The 23,770-nt window shown below is 39.7% G+C and overlaps 1 protein-coding gene across 1 annotated transcript in view; it reads left to right on the top strand.

Moving 5' to 3' along the window:
• man1a1 (mannosidase, alpha, class 1A, member 1) overlaps window positions 1–23,770 on the top strand; it is a 125,680-nt gene that overhangs the window by 38,759 nt on the left and 63,151 nt on the right. Inside the window, exon 2 of the mRNA XM_028440549.1 lies at window positions 7,630–7,726. Coding sequence (XP_028296350.1) covers window positions 7,630–7,726 — 97 coding nt within the window. The remainder of the gene's footprint in view (window positions 1–7,629; window positions 7,727–23,770) is intronic.

The raw sequence follows: 23,770 nt of genomic DNA on the forward strand, positions 1-23,770 counted from the left end.
TAATATATAAAATGTTAAATAACAGTATAATATATAAAAATGTTAAATAACAGCATAATATTTAAAAATGTTAAATAACAGTATAATATATAAAATGTTAAATAACAGTATAATATATAAAATGTTAAATAACAGTATAATATATAAAATGTTAAATAACAGTATAATATATAAAATGTTAAATAATAGTATAATATATAAAAATGTTAAATAACAGCATAATATTTAAAAATGTTAAATAACAGTATAATATATAAAATGTTAAATAACAGTATAATATATAAAATGTTAAATAACAGTATAATATTTAAAAATGTTAAATAACAGTATAATATATAAAATGTTAAATAACAGTATAATATATAAAATGTTAAATAACAGTATAATATATATAATATATAAAAACATTTTTCTACAGCTGATACTAAATGCATTTATTTTGTGATGGTTTTGATGTAAACTGTGACGCTGCTCATCCAATCCTGAAAACAACCTGAACATAATTCAGTCGTGAGCCTAAAGCGTCTTCTTTTACGAGCTCATCAGCTTGTAACGCTCTGTGGTCAATAGTCATGAATGATAACATTTAAAAAGTGCTGCAGGAAGCAATACCATTACACAGCTTAATTAAAGCGCTGCGATGTTCGTCACAGCGTCTTTTCCCTTTCTGTTGACGTTCCGTTACACAAATCATCCTCTGTGACAGGAAACGCTTGTCGAGAGGCGTGGCTGTGAGAGTGTGTGTGACTGTGTGTGTGTGTCAGTGGTTTGAACGGATCGATAGGTGGAGAGTAGAGGTGGAGCAGGGCCTGTGATGGAGAGAAACAATGAAGTGAGGTGGAGACGACTGTCAGCCTCTCTGTCCAGGCTAATCTTATCTCTACTGTGTGTGTGTGTGTGTACTCCTGAGACTACAGCAGGTGTGTGTGTGTGTGTGTGTGTGTGTGTGTGTGTGTGTGTGTACTCCTGAGACTACAGCAGGTGTGTGTGTGTGTGTGCTTTGGATTAGAGATGATGTCTGTGGCCCAGAAAGCATCTGTGTTTCACACAGAGCCTATTAGTGCTGAGCTCCAGTGTGTTAGAAATAGATCCTGATCACATTGGTCATCCCTAGAAGTCCTGAGCTGTTAAAGTTAATCCAATCACAGTCAACACGATGGCATCCTGTGCTTTAAGTCCTACAGGACTTTATACACCCAGTGTTTACCTGTGTGAGGTTTACCTGAACCACAGGTTAGAGGGTTGATTCATTCCACTTTCATTGCCGTTACATCAGACGTCATCACAGTAGGGATGGGCGATATAGACTCAAAAATTATCCCGATCATTTCTGATATTTATTACAATAAAAATTACGATAAATAAAAACAATAAATAAGTAAAACATTTCTGAACTTTTAAGTATAAACAGGTTCCTTACAAACATGTATTAGTTTAAATACATCAACACTAGACACATTAAAAAAGCTACAATATCTGCTGACTCAGAGTTCATGAGCTGATATACAGTACTATGGAATATATTTGTGCATGTGAGTCACTATTAGTGTTATTTTATGTAATAAATTTTTTTCATCACTTAAAATGAAATTATTTTCTTAAAACATAGTTATGATTGATAAATATATCTCTGATTTCCTATAATTAAACCAGATCAAGTTGATGATTTAATCATTCAGTATATTTATGTGTAATAATCTAAATAGTTCCATTAGTCTAATGAGACCAGCTTTGTCTGTGAACATGTGAAATATAATTAAAATATATTGCATTTCACAAGTTGGGACGGATGAATAGTGACATTAGTATTTATGCTAACATGTATTTCACACAACGTGTGACATATTTAGCTTTTATTCTTCCATACAAGTGTTAAATATGACCATAAACAAATCAGTGGTTCTCTGTGGTTTGATGACAGTAAGACGTATACTTTCAACTTGGTTTATTCCTTATTTGAAGTCGTTTACATTAGCTCTTAGCCCAGTCTTTTATGCGTCGGGTGGGTTAGCTTAGCATAGTTAGCTTTAGTTTAGTTTCCATTTCATAATTGCTGCTTCAGGTTTGTCTGTCACCGTGTTTGTGGGGTATTTCAGGTGAATCTGACAGAGGAACTTGGACGGGTTCACGTTGTTGGATGGTTATCTGGTCTTAACCAAGTAGCGGTACATGACGTATCGCAGCACGATAGCCTCGGGTAGCTGTGATGAGCTCCGTGAGGAGCGGGAGCGGCGGTGACGGCGCACACCGCGGCAGAGCTTCCATGAACATCGTCCGCTCTAAACAATAATAGGTTGTTGACAACATTGGAACAAGGTTTTTAGGAGTGTTCATGGCTAAATTGAGGGAGGAATGGCCCGTGGCCCTTTTTGAGCATTTTGACTGATTTTCAAAGGCCGACAGAATATTTTGTACTCTGACGATCTGAATTCAGACACCAAATTCTGAAAGATTAAAGTCTCTAATTACATCAGAAAAAATATTGTGTTTCTAGCTTGTTTCGTTCTTCTGTAATCAGCAGTTGAATAGAGGCAAGATTGACACAAAACGCCAGTTTGTGACAAAAAGCTGAGAAAAACGGCTTTTTCTGTAAAAACCTATTTGTGACTTTGAAGGAATTATTTTTTTCTTGCTTTAGTGACACCTCAACATTAGTTTCCTTCTATGAAACTAACAAAAACAACACTGAGACCAGGCTTTTGATGGCAACATTATTAACGTTTTGCTAAGGCGTTCCTCCAAGTCTCTACCCCCGACATTTTCCACACACACAACTTCCTCCTCCTCCCGGACATGCCGAGTGACAGCGCTTGCCATGTTTCTTGATTGTTTTCTCTCATCATCACCACACTCTCAATAGTCCACTTAGTTCCACACATGCTCTGGTTGAGTGTGAGCTACTGTGACCTTATGGAAACTTCAGCATCAACTCTCGTAGCATCATTTTCTGTAAATTCCTTCCATCTCCCTCTGAGCTCTGCCCATCATGGGTGATCTCTCATCCAAAGGTCCTCTGCTGCCACCTACATGTCACATATTATTTTGGTATCAGGCTCACAGGCTTACTGTATTTTGTATCTGATTTAAAATGACGAATTAGCTCGTCAATGGCACTGTGTTGAGTGACCAACTTTTCTTAATCGAAGTGAACCAAAATGCATGCGCTGCAATCACGCCAGATTTTGCGCCAAATCTGTCGTCTGCACATTTGCTAAAGTTGCTAAAGCTACACGTTAGACCAGGGGTGCCAGGGTGAAATTGGTGGCCAGATTTTTTCCAAGTGAGACCTCAGGGGGCCGAATTAACGACCAAACACTGACTCAACACATGGATATGCTGCTTGAAATAAGTCATTAAGGTCTACACATCAGAAAGAAATTGCATTGGCACCACAATAGCCTCACAATGTGTCCTACAATTACACATCAGCCTAAAGCACGTTACCCTCTAAAAACGTAACATCCATGCAAGTAGCCTACATTTATAAATTAGAAATGCAACAAAATAAACACATTTCCTATAAATAACACGTGTAAACTGTGAATGACTTTGATCATATTTATTGAAGGCTTGCACATGAAAACATGCCAATGCATAATTAGGCCAATTAAAAGAAGGCCAGGCCCAGTAGGCCTAAATGAGTCACAGAAAGTAAGAATAAAGTCATCCAACAATAGGCCATGTGACTGAATATCCAGTAGGAAAGGTGATCGTCCGCTGATTTGTCCAAACTGCTGTGTCACATTGTGTCACAAACACAGTGTTGCCAGATTCGTGGTTTGCTGTTCTAAGATGTGATTGGGCTGGAAATTGTCCATCTGATCTGGCAACACTGATTCCCAATTACCCGTGTGACGTCACAAATATAGAAGATTTGAAGCATAGCAATTTTCTCTGTGTTACAAGACTTACACAGACCACAAACAAACAACTGGATGGTTTGTGTGTGTGTGTGTGTGTGTGTGTGTGTGTGTGTGTGTGTGTGTGTGTGTGTGTGTGTGTGTGTGTGTGTGTGTGTGTGTGTGTGTGTGTGTGTGTGTGTGTGTGTGTGTGTGTGTGTGTGTGTGTTTCGGGCTCCTGGTTGTAATCTGCGTGTGATTGCGTGAGAGTTGAAGAGTGAGACACACACACAGAAAGGAACAGCTCTGTGTGCGTGTGTGCGTAGTTTGTCCGTGTGAATGTCGTCATGTTTACGCCTCGTCCATCCATGTATTTTAAGTCTGGTCTTTTTCTTTTTTTTTTCTTCCACTGATAAGAAAAATGATCTGATCCATGACTCAAAACCGTGATTTGATCCAAACCGTGAGTTTTTTGGTTTGTTGCACCACTCGTCTCTGTACGGCTACCCTCTGGGATCAGTGGTTCTCAGCCTTTACAGGCCGTGACCCCAAAAATAAGAGGCCCCAGAGACTGGGGACCCCCACTGTAGCTGAAGGTGGTTGAACACAGACATGAACATTGAAGAACAGTCATGTGGAGACAGGACCATCTATAAGGGGGAATAAAGGAGAGATTTTTGGGGTCCATCCATAAAGTCAGTAAAATGATGGTCCATTGTTCTATGAATCTGTGATAACCACATTTATTTATTCATCTGAATAATATCCACTGTTATCCAGGAACGTTTATTATTATTATTATAGTCATCTTAAAGATGGTAATGCCTGTTTTAATCAGAAAAAAAGTTGGTAAGTGACCAAAATCAGTGGAAAATGTGCTGAAATGGGATTTAAAAAACCACAGAAATAGGTTAAAAGTTTCAATGTAGAGTGGGCAAAAACGGACAAAAAAAAGTGTCCAAAGTGTAATTATTGGAACAATTAGTTTAAACTGTCAAATTTTGGGCATGACGAATGGTGAATGAATATTTGGTATCATGTCACTAATTAACATTCCATCCTTTAAAAAAAAAAACTAAATCTGAGGATCTCCTGCAGATTTTTGAAGCTCTTTAGTGGAATGTGATGTTATAGTTGTGCACATTGTGTTGTGTAATGGGTTTAGCTACTATATGGTTATTTATGGGGATAGAAATGAAACCTCTAATCTAAAATTAGAGCAGCGTAAACCAACGCTGACGTCTTCTAAGCATTAAACAAACTCCCTTAAACACAGAGGAAGAGATAGATGTGTTGACTATTCAAGATGAAACACATTTAGAAGCTAAAGCAAAGCTTTATATCCCAGATAAAGGAGATTATTTTGGGTTAAATGTTGAGGACGTTGTGAGGACAGGATTTTTTTATGGTCTCTGCTGGTGCAGTGCACTGGAGTAGATCTCCTCTACATGACATGCATGGATGGGTGCTAATTAGCAGCTAGCTTTAATTAGTGGCTTTGAGGAGCAGAATGTGGATGATGCTGCTGGCTTTGATGTGTGGAGGAGAAGAAGATTAACTTCTGATGATGAGCCAGGTGCTTCTTCTGTTTGACTGTTTGACTCAGTCGGCTAGGGATGTGCCATCTTAGGAACCTCACGATTCGATTACGATTCAGGGTGCTATGATTTGATTAATCAACGAATATTAGGATTTTAACGAATATTAGGATTTTTAATGCATTAAACTGTGTAAGACGGGTCGGGTGGGTGGTTCACATCGCTGCGGAGCGGAGAAGGCACAGTGACGTAACCTAGTCCACGGCCCCGGGAAGCAATGAGTTGGTTCGCGGAGCAGAGTTTTGAAGCTCGCGGCCCACGAGCCACCGCCGGGCCCTTCCAGGCTGACCCGGAGCCGGTCGCGCCGCACCGCCGCAGAGGAATTGCACACGGTGAGGAGACACTGGTGTCAGTAATGCACAGACACGTCTTAGCCAACTTTGACATCATAGGATACATCACTTGATTCTTTCAAATGCTAGTTTTTATTTTGGATAAGTGAATGCCCCGCTCAGTAACTGTAGCTGTCGCTATCGCCTCCTTCACCTGGTTTGTTCCTTCAGGTGTCCGAGCCGCATGCGCAACTATCACTTTTGTTCCAACGGTCATGTTCCTGCCATTTAGTTATTATGAAAAATAATCGCTAACATTTATGAGTTGTTTTCGAATGGCCGTGTCGAATCGTGATGAATCTAATAATCAATGTATTGGCAAACTTCTACAGTCAGCCCTTACTTTTCTCAGCATTTAACAGAAACCTCGGGCAATGTAGTGACACATCAGTGACTTTAGACAAACACAACATTTGTGTCTCTGAAAGGTTGGAGACCATGTGTCTTCAGCTGCTGATGCATCGTCTCATCTCATCTTCTGTTTACCTACTTTATTTTTGTTTGGTTTTATTTGATCTACACTTGTCCTGTTTTATCTGGTCTTTCCTTGTCTTACCTTGTGTTCTTGTCTTATTATCCCCCGCCACGAAGTGGAAGGGGTTTGAAATCTGTCCGTCCGAGTTAAAGGGGACAGCTTTTCTCAGAAACTGTTTAAGATAGGATAACCAAATTTGGCTTCAGGGTATCAATAACTTTATGGAGTTTAAAAATTAGAAGCGTGCAATTATTTTTTCCTGACTTTCCCTTTAAGCTGTTTTTTTTTTACTCTGTTTGAGGTATCTTCAAAGGGGACAGCTTTTCTTAGAAAACGTTTAAGATAGTTAGTCATTTTATATTCTGATGTGATAATATTTTCTTATGTATACATCTAAGTTAGATTTAGGATATTTAGGAAAAGATTGCGAGTTATAATGAGAACCAATCTGGCAGATGATGTTGATGACTGTGTTCTTATTTTATTTTACCTTACTTTACCATTCTTTTACTACCTTCGCCAAGTACAGAGTGGAAGGTTATGTTTTACCCTGCATTTGTCTTTCTGTCTGTCTGTCTGTCTGTCTGTCTGTCTGTCTGTCTGTCTGTCTGTCTGTCTGTTAGCAAGATAACTTGAAAAGTTATGAATGGATTTGGATGAAATTTTCATCCAGTAAATGTTGATAATGGGACAATGAACAGGTGATAACATTTTGCTGATGTTCTGAATTACCAAAAATTAGAAAATGCCTCTTGTGGAAATCACAATATGGGTGGATGAGAGGTGTGCCTGAGCGCGGTGGCTTATGGGTAATGTAGTAATGGTAGGGAAGTGAATTGTGTGTACTCGTGCTGTAAAATAATTGCCATTTATTCTTCGTTTATTTGACCTAGTCTCGTCTCATTACGTCTTGTTTTTTTGTCGTGTCTTGTCTTTTAGATCATCTTGTCTTACTTTTTCTTGTCTTTTTTTCTTTTGTCTTGTTTTATCTCATCTTGCTTAATTTTACCTAATCTCATTTTATTATAACTTGTCTTTTATCTTGTCTTGTTTTTTTTTCGATAATCTTGTCTCGTTTTTTCTTGTCTTTTGTCTTATTTCATCTCGTCTATTTTCTTTCGTCTCATTTTATTTATTTTCTCTTGCTATGTTTTATCTTGTCTTGTCCTATTTGATCTTGTCTCCATACGTTCCCACGCCCCTTAATGATTGATCAATAGATGGAGGTGTTTTCCTATTGGACGTTCATCTCAACCAATCAGAGCAGGTCTCTGTCTCGGTGATGAATGTGGGTCTGTTTGTGGTGGTTGATGTTTAAGGCTGTGATGAAGAATCCACTGCTGCTCCAAATGAACTCTATTCTTCCTCTTCCTCCTCCCTGTCAGATGATGAAGCACGCCTGGGACAGCTACAGACGCTACGCCTGGGGTTCCAATGAGCTCAGACCCGTCTCCAAGCAAGGCCACTCCAGCAATCTGTTTGGTGAGTGACACACACACACACACACACACACCAGCAGCCTTGGCCTTGACTCATCCGTCTCCTCTTGCCTGTGAACGTCCACATTATTACACATTGTGTATTCCATGTGGGCTCCTGGCCACATGTCACTGTCTGAGCTGTTAGGGTGGGGGCCACACAACTGTGTCGCTTTCTAGAGTCTTCAGAGTTTGTCTGCCTCTAGCTTTGTACACACACACACACACACACACACGATCGTGCACCATGCTGGTGAAGTGTTTAAGGTCCAGCTGCTCTTCATTCTCTGAATTTGCACCTTTCATGTTGTTCTCTCGATGGTTGCTCGTCTTTATGGTGTTTGTCAGAGATGTGAAGAGTTCTGATATATCCTACTCTAGTAGAACTACTGTTACTTCATTGAAATTGTACTCAAGTACCAATACAGGTAAGTCATACATAAAATACTCGAGTACAAGTACAAAGTACCTCAATTAAATAGTACTCATAGTAAAAGGTACTATTTACTTTCACCCCCATGTTTATTGTTGGTAATAACAGTTCCTTCACATACAGTAAACATCTCATCAATAAACTTAAAAAGGAAGAGACACAATTTGCATAATTGAAACTTCATTTATTTTCCACAAAGGCATCTGTATAAAATAGTAGTTTTAAAAACATAAAATACCACCAATGCATTTACAAAAAAAAAAAAGAAAAAATATTCTCTCGCTCTAAGTCTAGTTACATTTATAAACTCAGAGTTAAGAAAACCGAGAAAATAACTAATATTCAATGCTGTTTTGGTGCGTTGCATTAGGTTTAATCTGATTGGTTGGCTATGATGTGATACGTTGTTGTCTGGTCATTTCATTTATTGTAATTTCAAAATGTCCGTTGATCATTTTAAAACAAGAAATAATTATTTACACAGTAACGGTTGGGTGTAGAAATGTAATGAATTACTTTACTTCGTTTGAGACATAATTCAGAACAAGTAAAATGACTGTTTTAGAAATAATGTACCCATAAAAGCAACTCAGTTACAGTAACATGAGTACTTGTGATACATTACTTCACCTCTGGTCTTTGCCTTGTTTTTCTTTGCTTGACTTGTCCTGTCTTTTGCTTATGCTGCTTTCTCTTGTCTCATTTTGTTTATTCTTCTTTTATCTTCACACATCTTGTCTTGTTAAAAAAAATCAGGGGCTTTCGCCTTTAATTGGCCATGTAATGTTAGTACATTAATGGAATTCATCCTCTGCATTTAACCCATCCCTGAGGAGCAGTGGGGAGCAGTTCAGGGTTAAGGGACTTGCTCAACATCCCACAGTGACGGCCCAGGTGAGGCTTGAACCGGCAACCCTCCTATTACAAGCCCAGCGTCGTTCACCACTAGGCCACCACTCCCCAGCTCATTCACAGGACTGCCATGCAAGGCGCTAGTCGACCACTGGGAGCAACTTAGGGTTCAGTGTCTTGCCCAAGGACACTTCGACACATAGTCAGGTACTGGGATCGAACCCCCAACCTCTCGATCAGAAGACGACCCTCTACCACCTGAGCCACGGTCTTTTTGTCTTTTTAAGTTTTTTTCCTTATTTTGTCTCATTTTCTTGTTTTGCTGTTTACATTAAACCGTACCTACAATTGTTGCTTTGTCTTGTCTCTCAGTTACTTTAGTTTGTCTTGTCTTATAACCCTGCCTTACATAGGCAGGTCTGGTCGTGTCTTGTCTTCTCATATGTTGTCTGAACTGTACTCATCTCATATTTTCCTGTTTGTTCCTCATCAACCTTTACCTTACTGTACCTCATCTAGGGCTCTACTCTCCCGTCTGGACTTAAGTGCTTTTTTTAGTTTTCTCAACGCTTGTAAATGTCGTTGAAATCCGTGAAAATGATGAAGTTCACTTTTAATAAACCTTTTTCACACTTCCGCATTTTAAACCTCACAACTTCCTGTGGCTATAGCTTTAGCGTTAGACAGTGACAAAAATGCTCATTCTCAGTGTGGTTGCTGTTATGTTCCTGGTTGCTCTTGTATTCCTGGTTGCTCTTATGTTCCTGGTTGCTCTTATGTTCCTGGTTGCTCTTGTGTTCCTGGTTGCTTTTATGTTCCTGGTTGCTCTTGTGTTCCTGGTTGCTCTTGGGTTCCTGGTTGCTCTTATGTTCCTGGTTGCTCTTGTGTTCCTGGTTGCTCTTGTGTTCCTGGTTGCTCTTGTGTTCCTGGTTGCTCTTGGGTTCCTGATTGTTCTTATGTTCCTGGTTGCTCTTGTGTTCCTGGTTGCTCTTGTGTTCCTGGTTGCTCTTGGGTTCCTGGTTGCTCTTGGGTTCCTGGTTGCTCTTGGGTTCCTGGTTGCTCTTGGGTTCCTGGTTGCTCTTGTGTTCCTGGTTGCTCTTGTGTTCCTGGTTGCTCTTGTGTTCCTGGTTGCTCTTGTGTTCCTGGTTGCTCTTGTGGGGCAAGAAAACAGCCGTACATGTCTAACCACACTTTTCTGACGGACCCAGACCAAAGGAGGCAGTGGATCTAAGCAGTTAGGAGGGATGAGGGTCCTGAATCTGTATTCTACACTACACCGTCACTTCACTCAGGAGAATTTTGTCAGCGGATCCACCATCAGATGCCTTAAAATTGGAGCTGTTCCATGTCTCCATCCCTGGAATAATTTTATCACACCACCGTAGAGTGAGTCTGCCTTCGAGAGGGCTCAGAAACAGCAGCTTGTCCTCTCACAGTAAGCTAGCTATGCTAAAGCTGCTACTGCGGACCACCATTATGTGCCACATCCACCCACAGGTAAACATCTAAGATGGTAAATTGTATAAATTTGTCAGATAATATATTTTTAGTAAATATAATCTTTAGTACATTTGCAGGTTGTGATACAGCACCAGTGTGTTGACCGTGATAGCTGTGATATATTCTTCATGGAAGAACTTATACCATTTATCAAGTATATTTGTTTGGGTATTCACCGCTGTGATTGCCTCCTCGTCAGCGAAAGAAAAAGCTGGCAAGTTGAGCAACGCTGTTGAAAAAAATTTAAATAATTTTCCCTTAAACTCGCATAAACAGGAAGTGACTCGGCACCAGGAGGAGCCACTTCCGGTTGTCGTGAAAAAGGTCTATTTGAAACGCCTTCATTGATAAACAATGTAACAGGTTGATTTGATAAGATCATTGATCAGATTACTGCACTGTGAGGATCGACAGTTAAAATCTCTCCTTGATCATCATCATCATCCGTGCACATTGCATCATCATCATCGTCATCATCAGCATCATCATCATCATCATCATCATCTTCTGTCATTAATGTTTCACTTGTTATATACTCTTGTAATGTGTACAAACTGTGGCTTTACGTTGTACACAGTGTTAAAATAGTTTAATCAGTCTGACATCTGTCAGAGTTTGTAACGAGCTGCAGCAGCAACACACACACTCTCTCTCACAAACACACACACACACACACACACACACACACACACACACACACACTCACACACAGCTGATTGGCTCCGCGACACATGGGTAAAGTAAAATTAAATGTAACACATTTTGTCCCGTCTTGAACTGGTAAATGTGAATATATTAGTAACGCTGATGGTCAATCCTTTGGCGTGCTTGTGTGACTCCTCCCACCCCATGTGACAGCATGTCGGTGTCGCCTTGGATCAATTATTGTTGGGACATGGGATTTAGGGATTCATTGATTGCTCCTTTTTCCTCAAGAAACAGTGGAAAACACTCAGCAAAGTGTCCTTTAGAAATATGTTCGTAACAGGGGTGCTGCACTTATTCCAGGGTTAGAAGAACGTAAGAGGAAACTTACGCACACCAGAGAATGAGCTTAAAGCCAGATTTGAATGGGAACACCCACATTTCAGGGCTGCTCCACCCACAGTGCGTAACTAGGATGAAGGCACGCAGCGACTGACTTAAGTACAGGAGGAGAATAGCGCGCCGCTGTGCAGCTCTTTGGACTTTAGAGCCCCTTGTCTTTTCATGTTCAACCCTACTTTATCTTGTCTTTTCACCACCTTACTTTGGTCTCTCTTGTCTTGTCTAATCTTGTCTTACCTTCACTTGTCTTGTCTTGCTGTGTCTTTGTGTACTTTGCCTTATTTTATTGTTTTGTTTAACATTGAACCTGACACTTTTTACTTTCCTCACTTATCTTGGCTCGGCTTGTCCTGTCTTGTCATTTGTTGTCTTAAGTATTTTTGTACCTTATCTTATCTTGTCTTGTCTTTGCATTGAACTGTGATTCACCCACTTTGTCTTGTCATATTGATTGATGTGTCTTGGCTTGATTTTTCCTTTACTTTAACTTGTATTTTTTTCTGGAATACTTGACTTTTTTCTAATGAACAATGTCTGATCACATCCTTATTTTTACATTATTTGTTTCTAGTCTGGACTGACAGGAGGAAGTGGAATTTATTTCAGTTTGTTCTTCTTTCAAAGCAGAACAATAGAAAGTAAAACTTGAACTAAAATAGATGTTTTCCTTCTGATTGTGGAGGTGAAGCATCTGATCTGTAGTTTTTGGTTTTAAAATGTCTGAGAATGAGTGTGTGAAGTGGACACGATCTGATTAAGGCCTGTGTAATCACGTAATCATTTCCAAGCCGTTGAAAATGAATTCTCTCCAGCTGATTGAAAGAAGCATGGCCATCAAATTCATTTCAATCTCTTCGAGTAATTAAATTTTCTAGTGATGCTTCTTTTAACACCGATGAGAGGCTACATCCATCACTTGATCTGATGATTTTAAAACTGATCGATGGCTGAAAATCTATAAAAGGAAACATGAGCTGAAACAAGACTGAGACATGAAGGAAAGTCCACAAAAAACATATTATTGGGATTTCAGTCAAGAATGTACTGACCAGACCATTAAAGCAATTATAATAAAATATTTAACAATTATTGAATAGTAGTAATGACCTAAAGCTGCAGTATGTAAGTTTTTTTTGGCATCATTTGGTCAAAAATCCATAATCATCTTTGAGCATATTGTAATCTAAAGTGTTCTGAGTGGACAGTGAATCACTGCTCCTCCTCCTGGTCCTGTAAATGAAGTTTAGAAATACAGGAGCCTCTGATTGGATTTCAGCCAATCAGAGATCATTCTACAAGCACGTGTGCTCCATGGGCTGTTTTGGGCGTTACTATTGGCTGCTTGACTGAAGTCAGGCGCATTCACGTACCATCGGTAGTAAAAGTGTAATGACGGACATTCCAGCAGAAGTCCACAGTGTGGCGTTAGACTCAACTATAACCCTGTATTTCCACTGGATGCGTATCTGCTCCGAAACTGCTTCACTGCGTCATTTCAGCGCAATTTACAGTCCAGTAATCGCCGCCGCCCCTGATTTTGCTGCGCATCCGTTGCAGCAAGGAGTCAGGAGATACTGCTAATTCACGTGGAATCCCACGATAAGTCTGTGATATAACCATGGTATCAACGCAAAGGTCTGGTCCCCCCGAGTCCGAATATGTGCTTGGTTTTTGGGTAGAGCCGAAACGCACAATTTTTGGGCCGAAAAAAAAGTGTTCCTGAGTCCGAATATGTGCTCAGTTTTCAGATAGAGTCCGAAATGGGCCCGCTGGAGGTCTCGGAAGGTCGATATTTTCCTCTGTAAGGGGTAACCTCGGTCAATGGATGGAATTACGATCTGCCTTGAACACGGAGTATTTTATTTTGAAAGTAATCCTGATATTTTATTCTGTGTCTGTGCACTACTTCCTGTCCCGCAAGGGTTTATTTTTGATAAATTGCTGCAGCACAGCTCCAGTGTCTGGCAAAAATAGAAGTACTGCATATTTGCTGTAGAGGGCTCGAGCATGAAGCAGCAGTTACGGTGTTGGTGCAGATTAGCATGCGGTGGAAAGACATTGACTAGTGGAAACCTATCAGCTGCGTTGCCGTTACGGATCCTGTGGAAATCCAGAGTTACACTGCAAATAAAGTGGAAAAAGGCAGACGGAGGTGGAGAAGCAACAGTTTAAAGACTCAAAAACTGAAGAGGAACGGATCGCTTTGCGTCCTCGCGGATCCTTGTGACTGCGGAGGGTTTGCCGCACGTACCGATGTCAGAGGGAGAGTGAGAACAGACGGGATAAATGGTGTGTAAAACTAAGAGAACCTTATTCAAGGTGAATTCATTTTACAGTCTGAGATCACAGCCGACTGTGTGAGCTTTGTGGTGGGGGGGGGGAGCTGACGGCAGCAGCCGTTGCTCAGGACAGTAACTACAGAGTGATACGTACATTCCTGTCAGAGTCTCTATAACACCAGAAAACTCTCCAATAACACAACATAAAGTCCATACATTTGTCATTGGTTTCTATTGAGAAAAAAGTCGTTAAGAGCATTCACAAAAGACACCGGTAAGGGAGGATAAGTTTCGGTTTTGGTTTCAAAACGAAGCGGAGAGAGACTTCTACATACTGCAGCTTTAAAAAGTCAATTCTTTTCAGCTAAAATCAAATGTATATGGTATGAAGTCATATCGTTGATTGATTCTTGTCCGACTCTTAACATTTTGGTCAAAGTTCTTAGTGAGGATGCAAAAAAATAAAAAATGAAATGACAATATTTCCTTTTCAAGAAGTACATTTCATGTGTGTGTATTCTGGCTTCATCCACATCACGCGCCCCCTGCTCCTCCCCACGTTTGTTTGCTCACCTCAGGGGTCTGAACGTGACAGGTGACGGATGTATTAAACTGCGTGTTCAGAGCGCTTATGGAAATGTTGTTTGAAAGGGTGGAAATGATTCTCGTCTCACGGGCTTCTGAAAAAGCTGTAATCACAGCGTCGACAAGCTAGCGCCGCATCAACTCGTCACCGCTGACGTCTCGTTAGGAAAAGATCACGAGTGCAGACGACGTACAGTATGAGCATGTGTGAAAGGCTTTGAAGGAGATGCCATCACATTTTCCGAAGTAGTGTATTTAATACACGACATAGAATAACACAGTACTGTTTTAATATTTTGTGCATGTTCATTGTTTACTGTCATCGGGATGCTGGAGAGACAGGAGACACAAGTAAGAATTAAAAAAAACACAAACTATTCATTTATTCTCAGAAACAAAATGATTTAGAATCCATTTGCTCCTTTTAATGCATTTTTACTACATAACTCCCATTTCTGACACTTCAGGTTTTAATGCCTTTTCTCCACATTTTTTCCACTTTCAACACATTTTCAGCACTTATAAATGCTTTCCACCACTTTTCCACCTAATGTCACATATGTTGACCCATTATTGTCACTTTTAACCATATCTCATGCTTATTTTTTGCCAATCTATACTGTAATTCAAGAAAGGTTTGTGTGTGTGTGCGTGGTTGCGTGTGGGGCAAATATCTCCCCGACGCGGTGCCTGTTCGACCTGAAACTTTGTCAACGGATTCCAAATACCCCGAGTTTTTGCATCTGTTATTTTTGAGTAATTTGGTCATTTCCAAATGTTTATTTTAATTTTATTTCACTCCTGGACGGCAGCTTTTGACCTCAGAGTGTGAGGTCACTGCACAGCTCACTGACTTCTCTTTTCTCTTTTGAGGAAAAATACTTTTTACTTTTGCTTATTTGATGATGATTATTTTCATGTTAGTTTGACCGTACGCTGTTTAGACCAGACAAACCTCACCGGGAAGTTATTGACGGCATTGACTGCTGTGTTAAATGCTGCAGCGAGTGTGAGAGAGACCCAACAGAGGAGATTAGAGTCCCAGGTAGAGTCACACACACACACGTCGATCAGGTGCGCTTCACTATCGATCACCGTCTACTTGACATGCGTGCAGGTATGTAAGTGTGTGAGTGTGTAACGGAACACCATTTAGTCCGGTTACAGTCTGTGTCACGACACCCGTCCATTGGGTGGTAGTGACCTTAGTGTTACGCTCTGAGTCAGATCTAAGTGTTTACATGTTACATAGTGAAGGTCACCTGATGATTACTGCAGCTTCACTCCTGCCACTACATCTAACTACTGACAATAGAGAAGTTTAGTTAAAGCTAGGCAGGTACACGTGGATGGACTGGTGCGAATAATTTAGAATGGATTCACCCCCCTCCCCCTAAACAAACACACACCAAACGACAACAAAAATATGAAAATGACACCAAACTAAATATTTATACAAAAAATACGCACAACACAACAGAAATGCAAAAAGCTACACTACAAAAGACACAAAATGACTCCAGAATCACACTGCAAATGCAACAAAAAACAATAATTATACAAAAAATGCACAAATGACATAAAACAAAAAACTAAACAATATTTCTACAGGAAGTACACAAAACGACAACAGAAATGCACAAAAATATACAAAAAGGCTCCAAAAACACACAAAATGACTCCAAAAAAAATATATTACAGAAATATACACCAAACGACAACAATAAATAAGAAAATGACTCAATATACACAAAACTAAATATTTATACAAAAAAATACACAAAATGACAAAATGAATATTATTTATTTATTATTTGCCGGTTTAAACCAATTGCTCCAGTATTGACACGTTGAACCCTTCTTATCACTTTTTATGTCTGTTTTTGGTCACTCTACTTTTAACCAATTTATGTGGTTTTTAAAATCCCATTTCACCACCTTTTCCACCATTTTTGATCACTTTGAACCCATTTTATTTGTGATTAAAACCAGGATTTCCATCTTTAAGATGACTATAATAATAATAATAATATTATTCAGAAGAAATAAATAAATGTGGTTATCACAGATTCATAGAACAATGGACCATCATTTTGCTGACTGTATGGATGGACCCCTTATAGACGGCCCGTAGGGGGGGCACAGTAATCATAGCGTCTACGAGCCGTGGATAAAGACGATCTGTGAACCGTCGTTTCATCTCATCACTCAGCAGATTCACACGCTCCTTTTTAACGAGAGGATTCTTTTTGTTTAATGAGTGAAATCAATCTGCCTTGAGTAAACTCCATCTTCTGTTTCATTACTGTGCGTGTGCGTGTGTACGTGTGCGTGTGAATACTAAACGTGAGATCATTCCCTGTAAGATGGCTGCTCAATTCTACCTTTCACTTCCTATCAGCGTTCCATGTAATCCGATCATTGGAGCTTTACTGCTCCACACAATAGATGTAGTCTTCATACCCAGGGGAGTGACCTGGTTTCTTTTATCACACTGCTTATAATGGAAGGACTGGGTTTCACTAAGCCATCACGTAATAATGTAGAAATCAACCTTTTTAATTAGTCCTGGTGATAAACTATCTTCTACAGCAGCTGTTCCCAATTCAGGGGTCATTTTGTGTATTTTTCTTTTCTTAATTTGTCTTATTGGAACCATTTTGTGAATTAGTGTTGTTGCAGTGTGTGTTTTTATTGTAATTTTGTTTTTGCATCGTGTGTTTTGCAGTAATTCTGTGTAATTTTGATGTTGTCTTATGGGTTTTTCGTGCAATTTTGTGCCATCTTGTCTATTTTTCTGTCACTTTGTGTGTTTTTGTTGTATTTACTTTGGCTTCAATTGCTTTTCCCTTTACTGCTCAAACACTCGTGAACCTCACAAAATCCTCAGCAGAAAAGCCCAGACGATACCAACCCATCCTATGAATGCACTTTAGATGATCGGTCTAATGTTGAAATAATGAATAAAACTTTATCTTTGGAGTATGTTTTATCAACTTTTAGCCTCAAACACTCCAAACATCCATTCATACGTGGGTTCCTGTTACCATTTGTTTTGGGCCCTTGTTTTATGTGTTGTGATTGAATTTGATACATTTGAACTCAGTAGATGTTTAAAGGAGTCAAAGCTTTTTATTCTAGTCATTTGCTGTGTGTGTTAGTGAGCGCTGAGGTTGATTCTGACTGATGGAGGTTCTGCAGCTGTTTGATGATTCCAGTGATTCATGGAGCGGCGAGCGACGCCTCAGTGTTGGAAGAACATCAAACTGTCGTCTTAGCGCTTTAAACGCTGCGTCGCCCTCTCACAACAAATGTTTTTTTCTGGTGCAGCCGTCCCTTGAGAACTTGTATATTCAGAGTGTGTTTGCTAAAATTAAATATGGACGTTGGCGTCCGTCTCTGCTCCTGTCATTTCCACTAAATCTCTTTATCTGAAAACAAAAGTTACCCCAGAACTATGCTGGTTTCAACCGCTGAAAACAGGTTATTTTCATCCTATTGACTGCTGAGTACCGGTTATATTTATATATCTGTAGTATAGTTTATATTTCTGCTTTAGTTGCCTGTGTCGCGGGTCACGTGGTGGGAAAAGCCACATGGAAAAACCCTTCTGTTGGTAAAACTACCCTGAACTAAAAGGTTCTTGGACAAAAGAACTAAGAACTTTCCCCAGAACAGTTTTTGTTTCGACCAATGAAACCGTGGGTGTAAATTTAGTCTCAGGTAGATTTGTCTTTGCCTTTGATTGTATGGAATGCAGCAACCCTGGGTGTTTAAGGGCGGAGTTTAAGCAGTGACCGCGGGGAGCGACAGGTTGGTCGCAGCCACGGTTACATTATGTTTTTTAATGTAGTTTTGATTGTAGTTTTGAAGCAGCAGCTCGACAGTAACACACGGTTTCACGGTTTTGACCACAGAGCAGAATAGAGATGGGAGCTAATCACCGGTAAAAAGCCCAGTAAAACTCCAGAAAACAATAACCAGGAGTAAACAGTTTCTCCCTGGTAAAGATAGTAGCTCTAACAACTGGTAAAATGATCAACTTGGTGATATTACCGCCTGCACATGCAGTACGGGGACGCATTTACTCCGCCTTAGGGTCCTAGTGCCTGCCGTTCAATGAAGCCTGTTCTGTTTTTTCCGCGTTTACCGAGGTCTGTGTGTGTTCAATAAGTCTGTGAGAGTTCGTGTGAAAGTCTGCATGTTTATGCCTCCGTCCATCCACTCTTTTCATTTCGGGCTCTATTCTCCCATATGCGTACGTATAAAAAGCCATGCAGCAGCGTTGTTTTTGGCTCTGTGCCATTCTCCTCCTGTACTTAAGTCAGTCGCTGCGCTGCGTGAGTTCATCCCAGTTATGCACTGTGGGTGGAGCAGCCCTAAAATGTGGGCGTTCACATTGAAATCTGGCTTTACGCACATTCTCTGGTGTGCATAAGTCCTTTTCCTCTTACGCCCTGGAATAAGTGCAGCACCCCCATAAGGTGAAACATTATATTGCACTAGAAATATGGACTTTGAAGCCACATGGACTCGTGTGTCACACAGCAGCAGCTGTGATCACTCAGCTGCTGCTGTGTGATTAATTAAAACTCTGACAGACGCAGACTTCTGTCCACGTTGGTCACAGTGATTCAACTATTTTCATACTATGTCCAATGTAAAGTCACAGTTTGATCCACTACAGAGTGAAACATGCTGTCATATGCAGATGAGGATGGAACACAAACTGTTCCCACACATAATTTAATGAGGCTCAGCTCAGGTCACTTTAAACTATTTATATTTAAAACTGCATATTATGGAAGTTAATAATTCTGTTTCACTGTAAACATCCCTCTGTATTAAAGCAGGACGCTCTGTGGACGCGTTATTTCCTCATATCTACATCATCTAACTCTGTCACGCTTTACAGTGATGATGATGATGATGATGATGATGATCAAGGAGGGAGATTTTAACTCTGACTCGGACAGAAGAATGTGACGATTCTCAGTCACTCTGATCTGATCAATAATCTGATCAAATCAACCTGTTATATTGTTTATTAATGAATACGTTTCAAATTAAAAGTGAACTTCATCATTTTCACAGATTTCAATGACATTTACAAGCGTTGGGAAAACTCCATGTACCGTGATTTCTAGACAGCCCAAAAAAATGACAACGCCGCCTCCTTTCCTTCAGCCCGCCTTCGTTCACAGACTACGTGCTTTTGCTCTACTTAAGCGCGGTGGGTGTGTCAGCAGCCTTGACTGGAGAATACGTGTAGGAGAAAAGTGCGTAACTGCAGGCGAGCAAAAAAGCACTTAAGTCCAGATGGGAGAATAGACCCTAAATCCATATCTTCTAAGGTTCTTATTAAATAATCTTGGCTCTAGTCCAGACGGCCATCCTAGATTTATGTCATCATCGCGGTAAATCGCGCTTGCGCAGAATGACCCGAATTAACTTAAAGCGGATTTAAGCAATTTAAGTGTTTACAAGAAAGAGGGATTATTTAATTCTGAATTAAAATCGGAATAAACCAGCCACTTAATTTGGATTTAAGTTTATTTCAAAATTGAATTAGCATAAGGAATTACGTGTTTACATGGTCAGTTTAAAGAGGATTTAACTTTTATTCTGAATTAAAAAGCAATTAAAGCTCCCATGTAAATGTGGCCAATGAAGCAGAGATGAAGAGCTCTCCTAAGGGACCTTAACTTTCCCTTAAACAGTTGAAAACTTACCAACCCTGAGGATAGAAGTGCTTTAAGGTGGAAGTCCTTCAACTGTCACAACAGTTTTTTTGTTTTTTTTGTGTGTTTCTGTTGTTGTTGTTTTACAAATTTTTGTGTTTTTTTCTTGAATGTTTTCGAAGTAACTGTTTTTGTTGTTGTTTTGTGTTTTTTCTTGTGTTTTCAGAGTTACTTACTGTGTTTTTGTTGTTGTTTTGTGAGTGTTTGTTATTTTGTGTGTTTTTTTTTACCTTGTGTGTTTTCAGAGTTACTTAATGTTTTTTGTTGTCATTTTGTGCATTTTTGTATTTGTTTTGTGTGTTTTTTCTTATCTTGTGTGTTTTTGTTGTTGTTTTGTGCAATGTCGTTCTCGTTTTTTGTGTATTTGTTGTTTTGTGTGCATTTTGTCTTTGTCTTGTGAGTTTTTTGTTGTTGTTTTTTTTATCATCTTCAGATTCAGAAAACTTTATTTGTCCCTAAGGGGCGATTCAGTTTCATTTACATCCCGACCAAGAAACATGGTTACTTTGTGTTCTTGTTGTCATTTTGTGTGTTTTTGTGTTTATTTTTCAGGTTTTTGTGTTTTGCCCATGTCTGCTCTGCAGGTTTACATTTTTGAATTGGTGCGTGTGTTCTGTGCCCACCTTCTCTACAGCTCTCTCTCTCTGTTCTGCTGCAAACAGGCCAAGGGGTGGATATTTCAGCAAAGCACTCTGGTGTTCAACTGACCAAAGAGACTGTGTCCCAGTGGACTGTGTGTGTGTGTGTGCGTGTGTGTGTTTGAGTGACTTTGGCCAACAATAATCATGCTCGACTGACCACAGCTCAGTAAAGGTCAGAACGAGTGATGTCGAAAAAAGAAAAATGCCCAACGTTTACGTCTGCTGTCATCCAGGCCTGTGCGACCTGGCCCAGGGTGTGTGTGTGCGTACTTGTGTGTGCGTACTTGTGTGTGCGTACGTGTGTGTGTGTGTGCGTGTGTGTGTGTGTGTTAGAGAGGTACCAGGCCATCTGTCCTGTCAACTTGATCTGAGCTTTTCTCGAGGCTAAATCCCAGAACAAAATGTTGAAAAATGCAAAGCAGACTCCTACACACACACACACACACACACACACACACACACTGAGCCAGGTCGCACAGACCTGGATGACAGCAGATGTAAACTTTCAACACAAACTATAAGAGAAAAGCATACAAAACTTAAAAAACTAAAACAAAAGTACAGTTATTCCAAAAACACACAAGCAGTGGCGGCTGGTGCATTTTTCTCCAGGGGGGGCTACAACTCCAAAATAGATATACACCAAAAACAGGTTTTGTGTAGCTTTGAACAAATAAGTAAGGACAGTTGCACTTACAGAACTGCTTTCTAACTAACTTGTCATCGAACCCATAACCAAGCAAGAACAAATATAGTATATATTAGTAGTGTATACCAGTGGTTCTCAAACTTTTTTGGCTCAAGTCCCCCCTTTCTCTCATTTCTGAATCCAAGTACAGTAGTCCCTCGCTATATCGCGGTTCACCTTTCGCGACCTCAGTGAATTTTTTTTACAGTGCAAGTTTTGATGCATGTTTTGACAGCGTATGAACGTACATTGTGTTCTGCGTCCTGATTGGCTAATGCTGCATTCACCCACCAGCGACACATCCAACACGGTGAGTTTCACTGCCTGCTGAAGAGAGGAGCTGTGCTCCTTTTTCTCCTCTCATAAACATAAACCACTAACTGATCACTAATAGTGTGACTCTTAAAGAAGACATATCATGGTTTTAAATCCTTTCTTTTTAGATATAAATCATACAGTTGTGGTCTATATAAAGCAGAACTGCAATGCTTGGGTCTGAATTCCTCATTATTATAGCTCCACCCCTTTTCTACCCCTTTTCTGATGTGCTTCTGAGAGCAACTCGTTTTGGTGCTGTCTCTTTAAATGCAAATGAGACACTCCATACCCCGCCCCCTCCTCAGGTGACACTCGGTTCAACTCCACCCTGCTCGGCCATTTTTGTAGTTTGATAGAAGAGATACGATTATGTAGCGGCGCATAAACTTTTTATTCACACGTTATTTACAAAATGTCAACAACGTTAGACTTGTCCATCCAGCCTTACATGTTACAGCCAGAGTCTGACCCAGTGGAGCGAGATGAAAATGAAGATGATGAACCTGCAGAACCCTAACAAGTGAGCTAACACAAGCACCGAGCTAACGCTAGCGCCAAGCTAACGTCACGAAATGCATTTTAATACAGTCTTTTCGGAGACAAAAACGTCAAAATGAAATGACTAAAGAAAACTTTAGACTTAAATTAAATCACGTAGGCCATATCATCAAGGATCTAAAACGAGCACACAGCGCTAACATATGAAGACGGTCCAACTGCTAATGCTAACAAAACAATGACAGGGATGTCTTATCATCACACTTTTTAGCGTTATTTACAGTTTACTGAAGTGCTCTGTTCATCGTCTCCAAAGATAGAAGGAATTGAACCCTCAATCAGACAAAGTCTTTCTGTAAATCCTTCTTTATACTGGTGGAGGTTGATGAAGCAGTCATCATTGAAGTGCTTCACACACACAAAAATGACCTTATCCACAGATGTGGTACATTTCTATAAAAAATAAAACTCAACCAGACACTTTGAAAAGGTTCTGATGCTGGGAGACGTTGTAATGAAGCGTGTGGGTTACTACATCCAACAACCCAACATTTTTACTTATCCTCTCGCAACTTCTGCATCCTTGAGCTTGGACTACAAAATAAAAGCGAGAAATAAAAATGGCGGATTGCTCGAAGTATTGGGCCTGGAGTTGATGTACTAATTTGGCAGTTCCGCTGCAAATACTGTGATGTAATAGTTCAAAAAACGTAATAGAGAATAGAAAAATCTAAACAGATTGAAAAATATGAGCAAAACAGAATATAAAGATATCTACGGAGCACCTGAAGAGACTAATTTGATTTTTTCTGTACTTCTAAACACTCTAAATATACAACAAATTGCATTTAAGGACTAAAAAAATGGATTTAGCATGATGTGTCCCCTTTAAGCGCTGTATGTTTGAAAACAGGTTTATGTTTTAAAATCTATGAAGGTTTGAACTTGACGTCACTCTGCTGCGCCGACTGGGATTGCGAAGTCAACTTGAATTATGTTACACTTTGCGCAGGGGGCGGAGCATGAAAACAAAAATGCAATGACCTCTGCTTTTTTTAGTTGTGTCACAAAACGAACAGTGTTGAAGAAGAAAATGAAAATGCAATTTTTATTACTTATTACTAATTGGAATTATGAGTCAAATAATGCAGCAACAACCTTCAATGCATTAATCTTTCTGCTAATGCTTTTTAGTTTTCAAATTTACCATTTCAAATTGAATTTTGTTGCCTATTAGCTGGGCCAGCTTTTGAAAATTAAAACTTAAATGTAATTTCCTTTATCATTTTAATTAAGTTACAAAATGAGCAACCTTGAAGAAGAAAATGAAAAAGCAGTTTGGATTAATTATTATTCGTTTTATTTATGAGTTAACACAATGCAGCTATATTCTGAAAATGAAAAAGCATGTGTTGATCTATTTTAAATTGAATAATGGTACACATGTGCTTCCATAAATGTGGACA

Source organism: Gouania willdenowi (genome assembly GCF_900634775.1).
Source record: "Gouania willdenowi chromosome 24 unlocalized genomic scaffold, fGouWil2.1 scaffold_320_arrow_ctg1, whole genome shotgun sequence".
In the NCBI taxonomy this organism is placed as follows: domain Eukaryota; kingdom Metazoa; phylum Chordata; class Actinopteri; order Blenniiformes; family Gobiesocidae; genus Gouania; species Gouania willdenowi.